The 21,795-nt window shown below is 42.0% G+C and overlaps 1 protein-coding gene across 2 annotated transcripts in view; it reads left to right on the forward strand.

The window, feature by feature from the left end:
* Window positions 1-21,795, forward strand: part of Gpc6 (glypican 6) — a 997,624-nt gene that overhangs the window by 628,313 nt on the left and 347,516 nt on the right. For both annotated transcript variants that reach the window (XM_003751533.6, NM_001427433.1), the window contains exon 4: window positions 21,629-21,794. In XM_003751533.6, coding sequence (XP_003751581.1) covers window positions 21,629-21,794 — 166 coding nt within the window. The remainder of the gene's footprint in view (window positions 1-21,628; window position 21,795) is intronic.

The raw sequence follows: 21,795 nt of genomic DNA on the forward strand, positions 1-21,795 counted from the left end.
GTATCCTGGTGAGGTGGCTCTGTGCATAAAGTGCTTGCGGTGTGAACGTGAGAACCTCACTCAGGATCCCCAGTTGCCTTGTGAAAGCCGGGCACAATGTCACGGACCTTTAACTCTGGCACTGAAGGAGCAAAGGTGAGGACAAGAAGATCCCTGCCATTTGCTGGCCATGTTAACCAAATTGGAGAACTTCTGTCTTAAAATAACAGTAACTGCAGTAAGAAGAACATGGAGGATCGCAATGGAAGATTCCTGCCATATAACACATACACACACACACACACACACACACACACTCACACACACACACAGACACACCACACACACACAGACACACCACACACACACACTCACACACACACACAGACACACCACACACACACTCACACACTCATGCATTCACACACATACATACACACACTCATACACAAGCTCACACACACTCACACACATCACACACATATACTCACACATACTCACACACACATACATACACATACATGGACACATACACACTCATACACACACACTCACACACACACTCATACACACTCACACACACAGACACACACACAGACACACCACACAGACACACCACACACACACTAACACATACACACACACTCACACACACACATTCACACACTCATGCATTCACATACATATATATACACACTCACACACATATACTCACACACTCACACACATACATACACACACATACACACACATGGACAGACACACACTCACACACACACTCATATACATACATAATTAGACACACATACACTCACACACACACATACACACACCCTCACACAGACATACACACATGCATACACAAACATGCATTCACACATACATACACACACATGTACACATTCACATACACACACACACACACACACACACACACACACACACACTTTAAATCCTCAATACAAAAAGAAAGAAAGAAGAATGAAAAGACACAGCGGTAAAGCACTCTGTGTTTGGCAAGGCAGAAACTGTGGAAATAGGGCATCTTCTAGAGAGAAAACATCTGGCAGACGACACAAACGAGTCCTATAGCTTACATTGTGAGCCCCTCATCTCAGAGTTCCTCACCTCTGTGCTTTCTTTGATCTCTTTGGATTCTCAAGCGCCACAAAGAGTACTTGGCTACAAACAGGAAACTTGAAAGATTAAACTGGCTTATTATCTTATTCCCTATCCCGTCTACCTGGCTTAGCTGTCTCTTCCAAAGTCATTTTCTCCTGAAAACTGTACACCCTCAAACAACAAGTCATATCCAGGGGCTTGATTTATTTCTGAGTGTTTAAATTAGATCAGTTCCTTTTTCCCTGTAATCTTCACTACTCCCTGCTCTAAAAACCAGGCGTGTGCGAGGACTTCAATTTAGAAATGCAAATGACCCCAAGATTCCCTTTTCCTGAGGGTACAATGTTGCTAACCACCCACTTGTTTATAGGCTCTAGTTAATAGCTACAGTAAGTGAACGTGACAGTTAGCAACACATTTCTCTGTTTTAACATCTTCTAAACAGACAAAACAGGCATGTTAAGCAACATTGCCTGTTAGGCTGATCCTATCACACCCACATTCTTCAAACGGGGGAAAAACAAGGGGGTGTGGGGGAGGCACATTTTCCTGGGTGTATCCTAAAGGCGTTCTAATGACACTGAAATTGAAATGTAACGAGGCACCCTGTCTGGTTTTTGAGGCACACTATTCTCCTGTAGTCCTTGCAATCCAATCTACGCTTAACTTTGGACAAAATATCAGGCCTTTCTCACTTCAGTGCTCAGGTATGAGATGGGCAACCCAATGAATGGTGAGAAGTTTTAAATGAGATCTTACATAGTTTTCTATTTCTGTAACAATGTTGCAGTGTTTAGTTGCTCCATTCTGGTTCACCTTCCACATAGTAAGAGGGATCTCCACATCTCAGATACATTGACACACAACAGCCTAGAAGTGTGCAAGGACTCTAATCTTTCTGATGTTACACGAGATAATGAGAAGTCCCTTCAAGAACAGAATTCTGGAACAGAATTAGAAGTGTAGATCTAACATCAAATGTCTTCATAGTCTCTGTGTCATCTCCCCTAAAATAATTTTGGAAATTTATTTGTATTAATGATTCTTGTGATGCGGTTACCAAAAATGTCGTTTTCATGAGCTGAAATACTTGCAAAGGATGTTTTTCACGCCACATTATAAACACTGACACTTCAAACAAAATGGTGTACCGCTCCTTCATAGATGTCCAAAGAAGTAAAAGTCTAAGTGTCTAGAAGTGTGTGATCTTTTTTCAGCCACTTAAAAAGTTATAAACTAATCCCTACCAAAGCTTAACGACCTCATATCACTTCCAAAAGTAAAAGCATGGTATATATGTAAGAGAAACAATAACTTCTGAAATGTTTGTGTGATCATAATAAGCCTCAACTTCTCTGCTTTGGGTTGTGTTATTGGCTACAATTACAATGGATACTAAATGGTTCTAAACCCTGCCAAGGTATGCTTTTATAATTAAAATTTCAAAATGAATTTTCTTGCAAATCTTCTCTTAAGGCAAGAATCAGACCTGAATTGTTCTTAACACCTCACGTCAGTTTCAAGTCTTAGAGTATATTTTGTCATGATGCATTCTATTGCATTTACAAGGTTGGGAAGGAGGTCTTTTGTGACTTGTGATAAGTTAACAAAACAAAAACAAAACAAAACAAACAAACAATAAAACACAGATGATGTTGGCAGTAGGTTCATTCTTGGATCTATTTTAGGAAAGAATTCATATAGAGATTGAAGATGTGGGAGTGTGTGGTCGGTGAAAACTGTCTCTGTTCACACTCCCCAGGAAGGCCTCATGGTACAACATAAACCTGCAGGCAGATCAGGGACCATATCTGTGTTTCTAGAAGTTGGGTGCTGACCAAAGACTGGAGCTAGGAACCTGGGAGGCCCAGCAAAGGAACATCATGTGTGTTTAATGACAGGTGACGGGAAAGACGACCATTTCTCTCCCATCAATCTGTGTGAACACTGAGACCGTGGACCAGCAACTGTAACATAGCTACTGTTACTAACCACAGTGCATGAACTTGGCTAACACTGCTATTAGAATACTCCTAGAGAAATAATTTCATTAAAAAGCCCTATTAGTTATAGTGCCTCTTGATGAATTTTCCCTTGAAGCATACTACACACACAGGATTTGACTCATTTAAAATATATGTTCAAAGCCTAGAAAAATAAACAGATACTTGCAAGTCGACAACTCTGTGCTTACTGGATGATAAACCATGTTTTCTCTTGTGCAGATATATTATATTACTATGATTTTCTTGGTAAAATGTAGCGGAGAAGCAGTTTCAAATCTGAGTGCCAAGGAAAATTTAGAAAATTTAGGAATCCTTAAACCTCATGGAGAAAGGACTTGGAAGGATGGATTTAATTGTTCTCCCCAGTGCAGTATTTACATGTAACATTCTGCTTCAGACAAAGATCAGCATCAAATGGCCAAAGGTAGTGAAGACGTTAACTGAAAGGTATAACAAAAACAGACTTTTTATAAGCATTTTAATATTATTTTAGTGACTACGAAAACGATTTCTGAAAGGATAATTTTCACTGAATCTCTTCCCTGATCCATATTTCAGAAGTTTAATCCACTGCCCTGAAAGGCACATCTCAAATTGTGTAACATGTTTGCCTATCAGAAGCTTGTATGTACCTGAATGAAAGGGGGACTCTTAGGTAGGAACGTGTCCCGGTCAGCATGCAGCAGTAAGTTAATGCAGTGTGCTGGCAGCTTTCTTCTAGCATGTAAACATGCAGTATTCATGGCTGAGCACAGCAAATTCTGTGAACAGTCATCCACTTGAGTTCCATGCAGGACCTAGGATGCGATGAGAAATATCTTTGTACTTCGGTGAAATCGTACTCCATGTTTTCGTTTAAAGCTTTGACCTGAGACTAGTCACCGGTTTTCTATAATTCTTTTTTAAATATAAGAATTAACAGTGGGTGGTCTTCCTAAAGCCAGCAGTCTGAATTGAAATAACAACTCTAACAGAATTTTTCATAGAAAAAGTTATCATGGGGGATATGTTTTTAACACGATTAGTAGCTACAGGTGAAGTGGTTAATAACCAGATCTTTAACATCTACATTTCTACCAAAGTTTTCCAAAACGCTTATGAGTCAGCTCCATAACAAATTCCATGGTGTTTATTTAGCTGCATGTCCTTGCAGTGCACACTCATACTTTGCTTCTTAGGAATGTCTACATTTTTAGGTCAGGAAAAGTATGTCAGAGCCATGAGGTCCTCAGGGCTTCCCTAGAACGGGAGGTAAAAGACCATAGGAAACCTGGCCATGTCAACAAAAGCTGGTCCCTTTACACTTGATCATAAAGAAATCAGTATAAATTAATGATGGTTTTTCCTGTTTCACGTGTCCCACAACTTCAAATGAAATTACTTTCATATGACGTAGCAACCCCACCCCAGAGACTAGAGGACTATTCACAAGACAGTGCATTATTTGGGGAAAAGTGGATGATATTTCACACTGCATTGACAGAAGAAAATTCAATGCATTACTTTTGTAGCATCCCTCTACAAATTACCCCTGTGGTTCCTTTCGTGGGGTCGTGATGCATCACCCAGAGGTCTTGAGAGCATTGAAAATCCTAAGCAGTGAGATGTGCTCAGAAAAAACCCATAAGCTTTCTAGCCTGCTGTCCTTAGGTGTTATATTTAAAATAGCAGAGACTTAATGATTGGCTGTGGGTCTCTCCATCTATTTCCATCGGTTGCTTGATGAAGGCTCTCTGATGATAGTTATGCTAGGCTCCAGTCTGTAAGTATAGCAGAGTATCACTAACAGTGTCAGGAGTGGGCTGCCTCTCATGAAATGGCTCTCAAGCTGGACCATTCATTTGATGGCCACTCCCTAAATTTCTGCTGCATCTTTACCCCTGCACAAATTGTAGGTTTTGTGGCTGGGTTGGAGTTCCAGCCTCTCAACTGGAAGTCGTGCATAGTTAAAAAAAAGATGGCCACTGCCAATTCAGGCTCCAGATCCCCCATTGCTGGGAGTCTGGGCTAGCATCACTCTCAGAGATTCCATTGCCTTAGATTTCTAGCATGTCCCAGAGATATCCATACCCCACCCCCATTTCAGTTGTCTCTCCCAGTACTCCTTCCTTCCCTCCAGCCTCTCTCCTCCTTCCTGTCTGTGATCTTTCCTGTTCCTATCCCAATCTCCCAATCCCCTCACTTCCCACCCTGGTCGACCCACAAGGTTGTATTCTATTTTGGAACTTGGGTGATTCTGGGTAAGGGGGGCAGGATGGATTGTAGAAAGCAGAGGGCTCAAGGAGATGCCAAGAAAACCTACAGAACCAACGGGGTCCATAGGGGCCTATAAAGACTGGCCCACCGACTGTACATCGAACTGACTTAGGTCCTCTGCATATGTCACAGTTGTGCAGCTTGGTCTTCATGCGGGACTCCCAGTGGGAACAGAGGCTGACTCTGACTCTGCTGGCTTCCTCAGGATCCGTTTCCTGCTACTGGGCTGCCTCCTCTAGCCTCAGTAGATGCTCCTACTCTTATTGGAACTTGATATTCCAGAGCTAATTGAGGTCCAAGGGAGACCTCCCCTTCTCTAAAGAGAAAGGGAGGAGAAGTGTATGGAGGTGGGGAGGGCCAGGAGGAAAGGAGTGGAGGGACTGCAATGGGGATATAAAGCAAATTAATTATTTATTTAATTAATTAAAAATAAAGATAAATTAACAGTAGCAGAGACTTTAGAAGCATGGACTATCTAAGAGTGCTGGATTCCCTTCATGGTCTCACTACTCTTATTTCCAGTTCATTCCAGTTTCTTCCTGTTTTTCTAGAGTGGGTAGCCCAAGAACTTTCTTCTGACACGATTCTCACCAACCAGTCATTTGTGGGATCTCGCTCTTCATCATTCAAGAACCAGTCAGCCCTTGCCCGCCTTTCCCGGGCTTGACCTTCTGTCCTTGTCAGCTGAAGACGGCCTCTCATTTCCATTATAATCCATTAAAATGACAGCACATGATCGTGCTCCATTCATATTTTGGGAATAAATTTTTAGAATGGATTCAGTTGTGGCCACTACTTAAATAGGAAAGAAAGAAAAGGGATAATATTTTATTGTGATTCTGTCTTTTTTGCTTTCCTCACAAGGACAACCATTAATATGTTTTCTTTGGCCCTTTAATTTTTATTCATTTTTGAAGGGTAGGGCCACCATTGCTTTAGTCTATAAGTTTGTTTGTGTTTTTTATAGACTTATTTTCCCATGACTATGGAAAAGTCAAGCACTAGTCTTTTTACTGCCAGCATTATTCCAGTACTTATTTGTCAGTTAACTGGTTTGGGCAGAGCTTAACTGGTCTTCTGCACCTCCCTTAACATGATATTTGCATTATTTTGTTCTATTTGCCACAGGTTTTCTCAGAAAAGTTTCATGTTGATAATTTCCTTTGTGTCAATGGGATGTTCATGAAGAGTTCATAGAAGAGTAGAATCACTGATGTGACTGTGTACATGTACTAGCAATTTATGACCCATGACTTAGATGGCGTTGGTGCAACTGGCAGGAAGTTGTGCAATTGAGAATGGATAACCAGCAGGGCATAGATGATAGATAGGTAGATTTTAGAAAGATAGATAGATAGATAGATAGATAGATAGATAGATAGATAGATAGGCACTTGATAGGTGGTGGACAGGTGCTGATAATAGAGAGATAAACAGATGATAGATACAGGATGATAGATAGATAGATAGATAGATAGATAGATAGATAGATAGATAGATAGATAGATAAAGAATTGGTAGATTATAATAGATACATAATACATACATGCATATATATATACATAGTTGTATAGGTAGATACATAGATACATACATAGATGGGTACATAGATAGATACACAGATAGATAGATATGCATACACACATACATAGTTTTATAGATAGATTGATAGATACCTAGATAGATGCATAGATAGATGGATGGATAGATAGATAGATAGAAGATAGAAATGATAATTGATAGATGATAGTAAGTAGATAAATAGATATGTATATGCATACATAGTTTTATAAATAGATACATGATAGATGATAGTAGGTAGATACATATATATATACATATATATATATAGTTTTACAGATAGATACATAGATGATAAATAGCAAAAGATAGACACACCAGCAAAAGGTAGGCAGATGAACTAGCACAGTACTAGCACAGACTTTATGTCTACGTACTGTACATCAAATCTACCCAAACACTCCAATATGGTGTTTGCCTATGTTCCTCAGTGTAGCAGACTTGTTTTAATATTATTCACCTCTTGCCATATGCCAGCTACTTTTGAAGCATTTGAAGTTGCACATGTTCCTGGGTGATTGATTTGGTTTTGCATTCTTGAAAATGCTACACCTCCTTATTTTAAATTCAGGCTGTGTGCATTCCAAAGCAGATATGAATGTTTGTATTACTATACAGAGGCTGCAAATTCATAGCTCTTACCAGAGTGGATTTTCACTTCAATTACTCATATTGAAAGTCACTGCTAAAATGTTTCTTCTAAATGAAGTAATATTTAAACTATAATTTCTAACTTAGGAAGACAGCAGTTCCCCGGAGACACTTAGAGATCCTGTTTTATATTCTAGGCTCACGTTTTAAAAAATTTACGACTGAGCAAAGTTCAGAATGTCAACCTGACTGCCCAAATAAAAAGTAACATCACCAGGACCTCATTATGATACTGTAAGGAAAAATTAAAATAGAGTTGTGTTCTATTGGGTAAACACATTAAGGAGCCACCAGAAGCATGGACTTACCTAGCAGAAAGAGGTGTTTCTAAATGGATGAAAATATCTCTGTGTGTGTATGTGTGTGTGTGTGTGTGTGTGTGTGTGTGTGTGTGTGTGTGTGTGTGTGTATGCATAATGTATTTAAGTGCTCCTTGGAAATATTCCAGTCTATCAAGTGAACAGTAACACACATTTACTAACTTCTACAGGAATTTTATTTATACTCTAAAAATTAGATACAGAAATTGGACCTCAGTAGCAAGGACCCTGTGATCACCTAATCCTCATGACATCAGCACCAGTCCAGCAGACAGAAGTCGAACTTTTAAAAATGATTTCCCATGCCCCAGTTTTGTTTTCAAGTGCTTCACAGTATTAATGCTATTCATGTTTGACCTTAGAAATTCTTCGCTCATGGCTGTTAGGTATGCAAATGATGACCATTGCTCTCCTCTCAAATCTAGAAAGTTCAGGCATCATTTCACAGCTCGAAATGCTTCATACATCATACTTCCCAGGCTTCTCAGAGGAGGTTTCTAGTTAATAAGAAAATTAAAAAAAAAAAAAGCAAAAGACTTTTTTTTTTAATTAGGCTGAATTTTATCACAGTGGCACCATAAACATTCATCCTCCTTGCAAGGCATGCGGTTCCTTCAGGCTCTGATTTGCAATTCAGAATCACTATCCTGTCTTTTCCTTGTTCTTTCTCAATGGTACAAGATGAAGAGGAGATAGTTCTGGAACGTTCACATTCTAATCTGCATTGGAACTGAATTGAAGGGGCCAACGCTTTCCTGGGTGCGCACGATTTCCCCCACTAATTTATTTATTTAGTCAGTTTACATCCCAATCGAGTCTAAGTCCCTCTTTCAGGTCCCCCTCCCCTTACACAGTCCCTCATTGAATCCCTCCCTCCCTTCTCTGAGTCCGTGAAGGCCCCCATTGGGTATCCACCCATCCTAACACATCAAGTCTCTGTAAGGCCAGGCTAGACGCATCCTCTCCCACGGAGGCCAGACAAGTCAGCCCAGGATCCACAGTCAGGCAACAGCTTTAGAGACAACCCCTGCTCCAGTCGTTGGGGGACCCACATGAAGACTTAGCTACGTATGTACAGGGAGGCCTAGGTCCGGCTGGTATGTGTTTTTGGTTGGTGTTTCCATCTCTGAGAGCCCCCAAAGGCCCAGGTTAGTTGACTCTGTTTGTCTTCCTGTAGAGTCCCTGGCCCCTTTAGGGCCATCAATCATTCCCCCAACTCTTCCACAAGATTCCTCAAGCTCTGTCCAATGTTTGGCTGTGGGTCTCCGCGTCTGTCTGACTCAGCTGCTGCGTGGACCCTCTGAGAGGACGGCCATGCTAGACTCCTGACTGCAAGCGTAACAGAGTATCAGTAACAGTGTCACGGATTGGTGTTTTCCCTTGGGATGGGTCTCAAGTTGGGCCAATAATCGGTTGGCCATGTCCTCTATCTGTACTCCATCTTGGTCTCTGCACTTCTTGTAGACAGGACACATTTGGAGTTAAAAGTTTTCTGGGTGGTTGCTGTCCTTATCGCTCCACTGACAGTCATGGCTGGCTGCAGGAGGTGGCCCCTTCAGGTTCCATATCCCCGCTGCTAGCAGTGGGGTGTACACAAATTTATCTCCACTAAACAACCATTATGGCCACAGATGCAGCTCAGTCAGTAAAATGCTTGCCAAGTAAAAATGAAGCCCAAAGGCCAGATTCCCCAGGGCTCATGGGAAAAAGCCAGGCTCAGCTTGGCAAACCGTGATCTAAGTATGTATGCATAAGGGAAAGAGACAAACTGGTCCCTGGAGCCCCCTAGCCAATCAGCATAGGTGAACTTCAGGAGGAGTGAGATACAATGTCTCAACTGTTAAAGTAGAGAGTAATTGAGGTGGACACTAGACATCTATCTCCGGCTTCTACATGCACATGCACTCCTGAACACACACATGCATGTGCTCACACACACACTCACACACATACACTTTACACACACATTCATATACACACTCATACACATACATACTTACACACACATACTCACAGACACTCATACACATACACACTCATACACATTCATACACATCATACTTACACATATACTTACAAACTAATACACACATATACAACACACACTCATACACACACTCATACACACACTCATACATATACATACACACACATATACTCACACATGCACATACACACACTCATACACACACATACACAGCCCATGCAAATATGTATATACCCTCACACACACACACACTCATACACACACTCATGCACATACATACACACACATATACTCATACACACACTCATGCACATACATACACACACATATACTCACACACTCACATACACACACTCATACACACACATACACAGCCCGTACAAATATGTATATACCCTCACACACACACACACTCATCACTCACACACTCACATACACACACTCATACACACTCACACACATACTTTCATACACATACTCATACACATACTTACACACACTCACACACTCATACACACGTGCACTCACAAACACTCACACAGTCCACACAAGCATGTATATACCCTCAGACACACACAAAACAACACAAGATTTGAAATGATGGATGACTGTTTTAGACAAACATAGGATACAGCATGGAAGGACAAGTGAATGGGGAGATGAACAAGAAGAATCATCGAAAATGAATAATGCAGGAAAACCTGACATGTTTACCTGCTGGGTATGTACCATCCAGGTCATGCACATATGATTGATTCGTTATCATATAATATAGAGTTAATGGTATGTTTTTTAGTTCTGTAGATAATCATATAAACAGTCTCTGGCTAATGAGAGAAATTGTGTTACCGTCTCTGAAATTCTTCATTTTGTGTGTTGTGTGTTGAACCCGACCTCCCTTAGGCTTAGTGCATACCATGAAGCAAAATGGCCACTGTTAAGTTCCCTTCCTGCTCGAGAGTACAGTAGGAGGCATTCATGTGTTATAGGGATACACGCTGCTATCGTCTCAGACAGCTCTACTGAGGCACTTCTCATGCTGTAAAGTTCATTCACTTGAAGTGAAGGTGTCAATAGGTTTAATATATTTGCAGTGTTGACTGACATCACTGTTCCTATGAACTAAACTGGAATAGGTTCATCATGTGAGAGACAACTTATATGTACCAGCAGTCACTCTCTAGATATACCTCCCTTGCACCAGCCATGACAAGCAATACCTCGTTCCTTCCTGCAGAAATTTGTTTACTCTGTGTGGATTTTGTCGTTTCCTTTCTCTCATTTGGTTCCTTGAATTAAACCTCCCTTCTTGTTCATTCTAGACAACTTCCTTCCGTTAAGCTGCAGTTCAGCCCTTTTTGCACCATTACTGTTTTAACACTGTCTAACTAAGTTGACCGTGAACTTGCTCTGACGCCCAGGCAGGCCTTGAACTAGCTTTTGTTTTGCTACATGGTATCAAGTATCTCTTAATGACAGGACTGCAACATCAGGTCTGACTGACATTTTCTGTGAATGGGATCAGATCATGTGATATATGTTCTTCTATGACTGGCTTCGGTCAAACAATTTTCAAAATCCATCCATGGGGATGAAATCCATCCATTTTTAGATGAAATTCCTTTTGGAGGCTAAATTACATTTCATGCGATGGGCATATGACTTCCCTATTCATACATCAGCTGATAAATGGTTTTGCTTGTTTCCAGTTGGAGGCTTTTAAAACATGCTCCCGCTACATTTCCGGGCCCCCTTTTGGGTGGCAGGTTAGCACTCTCTGCAGTGTAACTTGGAATTGCAGTTGTGTGTTTGCTCCATTGTTTCGAGCTCTCTGAACTTCTTATGCTCATTCCTTCAGTAATGTTTTGGTTTCTGAGTTCTCACAACCACACTGAAAGAAGCCCAGCTGTCCTTGTGATGAGAGGCATCTTTAACAGTCTGGGACTGATAGATTTCTAGGAATCTTGGCATTTACCTACAATACTGAGGCATTCCCCGATATTCACTTCACTCTTTCTGTCCAGAACCCCTTTCTGCCCCTCAAGAATGGGCAGAACATTTCATTTTATATCCATCTCCATCTTTTTATTTACTATTTTTATCCTCCTTGTAAAGCGCAGATTTGGAGGCTTCGTCTAGGTGTACACTTTAGGTTAGTCTGGAACACCCACACAGCACGTAGTTTTGTAGTTATTCATTCTCTGGGTGCAGAACCCAAGGCTATACTAGGAGCCATTACCATACAACGGCTCTACATAGTAAGTAAATAGAAGCATGTTCCCGCTGCCGAGCCACACCCCAAGGACTGAATTGTTTTGTTTGGTGTTTGTTAGTTTGTTTGATTTTCATTTCCACCACAGGGAGGGCAATGATGTTGCTTTCACGTGGGATCTGAGGCACTCGCTTCTTCTTGTTCAGCTCAGGGCCTGCCAACTTCGTCTACATCAACAATAATCTGTTGTTGCTGATCTCTCCTTCCGTTACATTGTTGCTTGTCTTTATTAGCCCGTTCCTTCTGGGAGCTCTGCGATTAGCTCTCTTTTCTCTTTCTGTTCCTTTATCATACAAGTCTGGTTATTGATCTCAGATCTTTCCTCTTTTGGCGCACAGACAGTCATTGCTATATGTTTGGGCATGTTCTGTTTTTATTTCCATTCATCTAAGTAATTTCTAATTTCCGTAAGCATTTTTGTTGTTCCCCACGGTTGCGTTTGAATGTATTGTTTTCCACACTTGAGACTTTTCCAGCTTGCTTTCTGTTATTGATCCCTGGCTTCAATTCCACTGTGGTTGGAGAAAATATTGTGTGTGATTTCAGACTTTTAAAAATTCCTGACAACTTGGGATTTGGCAATGTATTTTTCTCTTACATGAAGCCATCTCTTTCATGATTAAGCAATCTCCTTGTTGGTAAAGTTTTAAAATTTTATTAGATTCCAGATCTCTGAAAACTTGATTTGTTCCCCCACCCCACCCCACCCCGGTAATTCCTTCAGCAAAGAGACCAATTTGTCACACTTCCAGCCTGCATTTCTGTGATGCTTCCTCTGGTCCATTTTTGCCTGAAGGCATCTGGTTTCTTCAGTAGCCTTCCCGGAAATCCCCACTTCCCAGTTCTGAGCCCAGAGCCCTTCAAGAGCCCCACTCTCACTGTGTTCCCCTAATGTAAATGCAAATTAAAATTCCCATGAATTTACTATAAAGCATTCTCATATTATTGGATGTTGAAGAATTATAATTAAAATTAGTTAACATGGAAACTAGCCTGAAGGTAAGTCAATCATATTTAAAGGCTGGAGAGGAAATGTTAGTGTCTGAATACATATTAATTAATATATGGCAAGATCATGAGGAGACACAGATCATCATTTAGAACAGTTACATATCATGAAGAATGGGAATAGATTTAACTCCTGCCCCAAAGGAATCTAATGTTAGCTAAATAATTCACTTTCATTAACATGTTTGTCCTTGAGAGTGAGAGACAGCTATGTTAATTCTTTCTGGTTGCACCATTTTACGTATACCAATGACTTCTGTGTATATGGTCAGTGTGTGCATCCTGGTCGGAAACTTTCTCATGGTTTTTCCCCATTTTAAAAATTATTCTAAGAGTTTTACTTTACACTAGTACTACCATTGTGAGCACCAATGCCTGAATATTGGTCCAGCTATAGAAATCTTGTGTGATTAGAAAGCTGAAATTTCTATTACAACATGGAGAATAGTTTATAACTTCAGATATTGTTCATAAAACCCAAGAATTATTGCTGTAACACTTTGACAGACATGAGCATCTAGATAGAAAAGCCCTGTCCTATACATTATAACAATCTTCTGTATCCCTTCTAATATTCCAATAAACAAAGTGTATCAATAACATCCTGATATTCACAAGCAAGAGCTCCCATCCTCTGTTTATCTTTCTTCACTTTCCATTGCTGGGACAAGGATCCTGCTTGACCAATCATATTGAGATGTTGAATATGAAATGTCATTGATGAAGTCATCCTACAGGCTGCATGTGAAGTTCAAATTGGGCCGAATCAGGATGAAAGAGTTTATGCCAAAAATCTCAAGAGTTCGGACAACCGAAGAGAAAATGCTGGTTTTCTTCTTCCTCAGAGAAATTCTTGATTAAAGGATTATGAATGTTGGCAAAGGACTTACACAAGAAGAAAGCACAAATCAGCACAAAATATAAACGTTACCACCATGAACTCAGTTTCATCCAGCTCTGTTTCCCGGGCTATATTTCTGTCTTAATGCAAACATTGTATCTTTCAATCACCTGAATCTCAGATATTGACTAAGAAAATGTCGACCATTACAGAGTTTTACTTCCCCAAAGGAATCCTATCCTTTCTTTTGGCCTAAAGAAGACAGTTTTCTTCTTGAGGAAATTAATTTTGGGCAGCTGATAAAATTTGCAAACCCACAAGTGTCTGGGTCTGAGATGGGCTCTTCTCCATGTCAAATACGAGGGTTTATATTGGTTGTGCTAAAATTCCAGGCTTAACTAATATTTCAGGCTTTTTGTTTTGTATATTGACCTGCTCTGGCTAGTGAATGATTTGGAATCTGATGATTGTCAGAACCTATCGAGGCTGGACTACCACTGGGGTGCTATCCAGGGGGACCATATACAGTGGCATTAAAAACACATACACACCTAATAGTCAAAAAACACTTAAGTGCTAACTCAAACACAGGATGAAAACATAGAAAACAGGCTCTCTCACATGCAACTGATAGAAATGTAAATTGTCTCAGAAACTTTAGGAAATACTTAGCAGTTGCTCACAAGCTCATCATTTGACTTATCATTTTAACCCTTTCGCCATTACCCAGAGAAATGGCAACTTTCATCACGTAAAACCTGTATTTGAGTATTTGCAGCAGCCTCTTCTTCATAGCTAAGTACCAGGAATAGCCCGGTCATCCTCCAGTCACAGAAGAGCTGTGTAAACTTCCTTAACTCCAAACCTCAGATAGCTACAGGGAGTAGGAGGACCATCAACTTATAAGATTGTCCTCTGGCCATAAGACAAAATTTTACATGCTGAGGGATTGGTTGTTTTTACACAGCATTTTGCAGATGACAAGATTACAGGTTAGCGAGGATCATGTGACAGAGACAGGGGTAAGGTAGGTCCATCCCAGAAGAGTTGTTCTGTGGGGAGAGAATGGTCCGATTTGCTGATTGTGGTATTAAGCACACAAATCTGTGCATGGAATGAAGCTGCACAGACCCATAGACACGCACATGCAGACTCACTAATGAAAGCAAGAAGCTGTGAACACTAAACAGATCCGTGGTTTGGTTAACAGAAATGTGACAGCCGTGAGGCGGCCACCTTGGAGATTCATGAAGGAAGGTTGTCCCCTGACCGTGCCATCCCCTCAGCTTCTTGTCAATCTACAGTCATTCCAGAGGAAAAAGAACCTGAAAGAGTGCTTATACTACAATTATAAAATTATCCTATTACAAGCAGGTGCCTAGCATGGCTGACCTCTGAGAGGCCCAACAAGCAGCTGACTGAGACAGATGCGGATACTTACACCCAACTAATCAGCGGAAGCTGGGGACCTCTGTGGTTGAATTAGGGAAAGGCTGGAAGAAGCTGAGGAGGATGGTGACCCCATAGGAGGACCAACAGTCTCAACTAACCTGGACCCCTGAGTTCTCTCAGACATTGAGCCACCAACCGGGCAGCATACACCAGCTGATATGAGGCCCCTGACACATATGTAGCAGAGGACGGCCTGGTCTAGCTTCAGTCAGAGAAGATGCACCTAACCTTCAAGAGACCTGAGGCCCCGGGGAGTGGGAAGGCCTGGCAGAGTGGAGTCAGGGGTGGGGACATCCTCTTGGAGATGGAGAGGGAACAGGAAGAAGAGGGATGGGATGAGGAGGACAAACCAGGAGATGGCAACCACTGGATTGTATATACATATATATATATATATATATATATATGTAGTGTATATATATATAGTGTATATATATATATAGTGTATATATATATATGCAATATTAAAAAATAGAAATAGGCTCTCACACACCCTGAATTAGAAATAATGTCCCTTCCAGAGCTCTCAAAAGCCTCCAGTTTGAATTGATTGGATTTTTTTTTTTTTATTTTTAATTCAGGCATGCGGTTGCATGCACTCAAAATACTGCAATGTTTGAATATAAAAATTTTCAGCTCTCCTCTCACACGCTCCATTTTCTTTCTCAAATGCCCTCTCTTTGACCAAGAAGGATGTCATTTCCAAAAGTGCTCAGGGACCCACAGTTAACTTGAACAACATTGTTCTTTTCGATTATTAAGGCTATTCAATTTTCTCTGTCGGCTGCTACTCTGAGTTGGAGACTCTTCTGAAATGTCATACTGAGGAAATTGTACCAGTTCCAACACAATTATAAAAAAAAATTAAAAGGGGAGCTTTAGAATTAACGCAATCGATAGCCTTTGATGGCAAAGTTAAAAGGCAGCAACCCAGCGTCCTCCCTGTTCTTCTATTTTTCTTGGACTATCAGCGTGGCCAAGAAACTGGCAAAGGTAAGAGAGTGGTTGCTTCAAACTGCACTTAATAAGAGAAAAAGAAGGCACAGCCCAATCCTAAAGACGGAACACAGTAGTGCGTGCCTCTTGTGCAGAGTGCTACAGGTAACAGTGCTGACCAAGGCGACCCAGGCTGTCCGAGGGAACACAAATCCCGGGTACTCACTCGGTTTTATACCGCGACCCTGGGAGAAAGGAAGAAAACAAAAAGCTGACGATCAGAGAGGAGGGCATAGTCTGTCTGAGTGACAACAGTCTCCGAAGAGAATAATCCAGATCAGAGGAAGAAGGAAAGCTGTGCAAAGCCAAGCTCGGTGACCAAATCCTTAAGCAAAGGATGCGAGAGACAGCAGGGCTTGGGGATGAACGCGAAGAGGGATTTTAGAGTCCACGTAAACACAGTCCAGGGGCAGAATTGCTCTCATTGGGCTTTGCTCTTCCTCGGTCGTTATCTCTGCAATACCTGTTGCTAGAGAAAATTTTTAAAGAAATTCTGCCCGATTTGGCATTCTCAATGAAGGAGCCAACCTAGAGCCGATGCTATGGCGGCACATCCTCCACAGAGTCACTAGATTTCGCGCTGTTCCGTTTTCTATGTCTGCTTTCCCGTTACAATGGAAATCTTCCTGGTGTGGGGTCACTGTCCCTCTGGGCTGCTCTCTTTTACCCCTGATGTTTCATGCACACGTCGACTCGGAGTTGTTAACACACTGACTGCCACAGTTGATTGCGATGATGGTTATATTCAAGCCATTGTATTACCAGGAAAAAGTAGCCATCAAAAGAATGTTGCTGTGTGAAAGTGTGGAGAGATTATGGAAATGTGAACGTAAGAAAATTTAACTCACACGTTATATTCTTTACGAGCAGCTGGAGAGAGATGGAACGCAGAAAGAAAGAGGCTTGGTGTGACCTTAAGTGGACCATATTTATTCACAGAGAGACTTCTTGTTACCCACTTGTGTGGATGGCCAAGATGTCTGCAGAAGATGATGAGATGGGTGGAAATGACTCCTGCACTCTGCAAGGGAAGCTGGGAAGTGTAGTCTTTCGTATTCTTCCTAACTCTGAGAAGATATAAAAATGCAGGGCATGCGTATTAAAGTTGTTTTCTGCTGAGAAGGATCCTTGTGGGAGAGAGTAGTTCTGGGTCATTAAAGACTGGCTACTCTGGTCGTGTACCAGGGGATGAGTCTTGACTTGATCTGCTGCGATGGATCAGGAGACTGCCGCCCCATATTCCTGAGGAGACTTGGAAAATGATTATTAGAGGGCTACAAACAGGATTTCGATATAGAGTAGAACTAAAAGATTTTCTGGGACTGCTATAAGAGAGTTAGAGGAGAGGCGGGAGACACCAAGTGGGCCAATAAGAGTTGATTCAGTGTGACAGTGACTGGTTCCAAGACAGAATAGCAGACATAGCAGGTAGCTTCAGAGCCTCGAAGGAAGAGAACAGGAGCAAAGAGAGGACTAGTGACAAGAACTGCATCCGGTCTGGGGTGAAAGGACCAAGGTTGCTGTTAGCCAGTTTCCCCACAGCATCCAAAGGGTCCTTTCACAGATGTGTCAGGAGCAGAAGGAGCTGTTACAGAATGAAACCTTTTGGGAAAGCTTACATGGGACATTTTGTTTTGGTGTAGGGTGAAGTTCAGTTAATCCTTTACAAGCAAGGGTAAAAACATACTGGGTATAAAAGAAGTGATCCAGGAGAGGAGCCAGAGTGCGGGGGGGGGGGGGGGGGCGGGTGAGGCGGGGCAGGGCAGAAACCCATAAATAGAAGGAGGCTTGTGATTGAATATTTTTGGTCCCTCTGTTTAGACCCCATTTCAAACCATTTGGGCTTGATGGCATGGAAGCCATGTAGTTCACAGAGGAGGAGCTCGGAACCCATCCTTAGCAGCAGTTAACTCATTTTGAATCTTAGAGTACAGCTGTGGCCAAGGAGTCGAGCTGGTCCTTGTTGCATTGATCTAAGCTGGTGAGACAGAGAAGCTAATTGATGCAGAGAAGGCTACAGTCCAACTGGTTTAGTTCCGAGTCCCAAAAGCAACGTCCAGAAAGGCAAGAAGAGGGATGAGCTTATGGCTTGACTCCCATTAATCCCTTTCCAGGGGTCACCTGAGCTGCTTTTAGGGATGTAGGGGCACTGATCTCTTTCTTCTGTAACTGCTTCAAGGCTGACAAGAGGACAAGGAGCAGATCGGCAGCCAGAGTACCTCAGAAGACAGTCTGCCCAAGGGGCTGTGGTAAAGCTTGACATTTGGCAAAGATCCAGAACCTAATTGTGGGGTGGGAGGGATAACAAATGTCCAACTTAGTGCGGAGCATTAAGAGCTCCAACATTTCATCCCATACGCTCCACCAAGAGATAGATGAAAGACGAACGCAGTTAGTCCTGTCAAGTCCGTAGTAAATAACTTACATGTAACTTGGGCTAAATTGACAAGGAAGGTGAGAAGGGGAACTGCGCTAATGGACAGATCTCCAGATCGCCACTCACTGGCAGCGGTAAGGGTATATTTTTTTTAACACTCATCTATTTAGAAATAGATTGGTTCTTTAAAAGCATAATTTGTGAAGCAAGATAACTAAATTAAATGAGCATTTGGCTTTGAAATTGCTTAGGAAACACCCACCAGCCTCACCGTCAAAGTCTGTTCACTCCCCGTAGACTTCAAGGTTTGCCTTGGAGCACTGTTTCTGGGTAGAGAGTAGATTATGTTCTCAACATAATCCAGGTGAGCCCAGGTTGGAGAGAGTCTCCTTCATCGAAGCCGTCTGCTTCCAAAGAGTCTCGGGGCATATAATCTCACTTAATAGAGTCGTGGGGTTGCAAACAAAGTATCTGGAGTCTTCCTTTCATGAGTCATCATGGTTAGGGCATAGCCCCTGAAAATAGCTTATTCTTAACGGAAGAATTGGAAATCATGGAGATGTGTGTGCTGATTAGTTTCATGCCAACTTGACACAAGTTAAAGCTGTCTGAAAGGAAGGAACCTCAGTTGAGAAGAAGTCTCCATAGGATCTAGCTGTAAGGCATTTTCTTAAAATTAGTGATTGATTGTAGGTGGTGCCATCCCTGGGTGGCTGATGGTCCTGGGTTCTATAAGGAAACAGGCTGAGCAAATCACAGAGAGAAAGCCAGTAAGCCACACTTCCCCGTGACCTTGCTCCATATCAGCTCCTGTCTCCAGCTTCCTGTCCTGTGTGAGTCCTGCCCTTGGTGCTTTTGGTAATGAACTGTTCTAGGAACTGTGAGTGAAAGAAATCCTTCCTCCCCGAGTTGCCTTTTGGTTATGGTGTTTCACTGCAGCAGTAGAAAACCTAACTCAGTTGGTTTAGTTAGATATGTTTTCCGAAGCAAGGAGAAAATAACTGACTCAAGAATATACCAGAAACTCTTTGTTCTTTATATGATTTTGATGTTTTAGTTGAGTATCTGGCTAAATGCTACTAGCTTGTATTTTAGACCCAAGAAAAGGCCTAGTGCGTCATTTGGACAGCCTTGAGAGTGTGGGCTCACTGGGGACACAAACAAACAAAACAAAACAAACCAACAACAACAACCCAGACCCCCGGAAATGTCAGTCGTAATTGAAACAATGAAAATTAGTATTGTTCTAAGGGTCTAGTCATATCATGCCACACTACTGCAGTGGGGGAACAGTGCTAGTCATGCTCCCCAGTGAGCCCACACTCTCAAGGCTGTCCAAGTGACGCACTAGGCCTTTTCTTGGGTCTAAAATACAAGCAGAGTAGCATTTAGCCAGATACTCAACTAAAACATCAAAATCGTATAAAGGCCACAACACAATAAAGAAGCAACACAATAACTTCATGTCTGGCCATGAAAAGCAGTTCTCTGTCCTTAGCTTGTGCTGTCTTAAATATGTTTTTCCTCTTGGAGTCAAATGGCAGTTTTCTTCTGTTGTTAATGATGTCTTACTATTATACATTTTTTTCTCTTTTGTTTATTAATTCTGTTGAAAATTACACACACATGCAAATTTTACATATACATAAGAGTATTCCGGTCACTCCAACCCCACCTGCACATCCACTATTATCTTGCTCCCACCCCTATAGCCACCACCCCTTCTCCTTACCAGTCTCTTCTCCCACATTTAGGACATCTGATTTTTATTCGAGTGACATATTTAGTTTGATAATGGTCACTGGTGCATGCATTGGGTTGGGACACAGTGTGGCCCCCAGTGGGTACACAACTGAGAACAGGGAATCCTTCTCTCATTTAATCTATTAGGAGTAGACAGCTCAAAGGTGGGGACCTGGGCTCCTGGAAGCAGAGCTCTTCCAAAGCCATCTTATGCAGCTGCAGTAAGTTCTAAGAGCAGTGTCTTCCCACAAGGAAGGCTCTTGCTGCCTTTCTCCCTGCCTTTGAGTTCTTATCCTCCTTGTACCCTGAGTTTACCGCTTGAGTACTGATTTGGGGTACTGCATTCCTTGCTCTGGACAAAATCACTTCATCGTCAGTGGGTTAGTGGTGACTCTGAATCCGTGAAAAAAAAAATCCTGCTTGCAAACCAAGCGGGAACCATTTTAAATGAACTTTCTAGAGTCCTGCATCCCTAGATGCCTGAAGACAGGGCCTTGGCAGGCCCATTGCTTCTACTTCTGTGCAGGCCTAGGTCACATAGATCCCAGACAAGGTGATAGCAAGCCTCTACAGAAGTTGTGTACCCCGGAAGGATATCTGCCCACCCCGGCTAGCAAACGATCGAGTATCCACTTGGAAACTTCGCTAGAGGTGTCACATTAAACTTTCATAGCAGCTCTTTGCTCTCCAAGTTGCTGCCTATGCATGATCTCGCGTCGCACTCTCCTACAATAAAACGGTGTCTGTTTTGGGATTGAATTGCAGTGACAGAGAGAAAGAGCAAAATGTGGACGGGAACATCTCGGGAAGTTCTTACTTTGCTGAGCAGTGGTATTTAATAGGAGTCGGCTGGCTCTCGTATGAAAAGCTAAAGAAGTGCTCAGCTTTTCACTGTTTCTTAAACCCCCTGCTTGGCTGTTTAAGGAGAACAACTTGGCCCATTTTTCATCATGCTATTTAAGGAAACACGACTTGTTTTTGTGCCCCCCTTCATCTTTACGATTCTGATTTTCGCCCCCTGTCTTATATATTTACAGGTGAGCCCCACCCCTGGGTGCATCCGGGCTCTCATGAAGATGCTGTACTGCCCATATTGCCGAGGCTTGCCCACTGTGAGACCTTGCAACAACTACTGCCTCAACGTCATGAAGGGCTGTCTGGCCAACCAGGCAGACTTGGACACTGAGTGGAATCTCTTCATAGG

This window comes from Rattus norvegicus, chromosome 15 (assembly GCF_036323735.1).
Source record: "Rattus norvegicus strain BN/NHsdMcwi chromosome 15, GRCr8, whole genome shotgun sequence".
In the NCBI taxonomy this organism is placed as follows: Eukaryota; Metazoa; Chordata; class Mammalia; order Rodentia; family Muridae; genus Rattus; species Rattus norvegicus.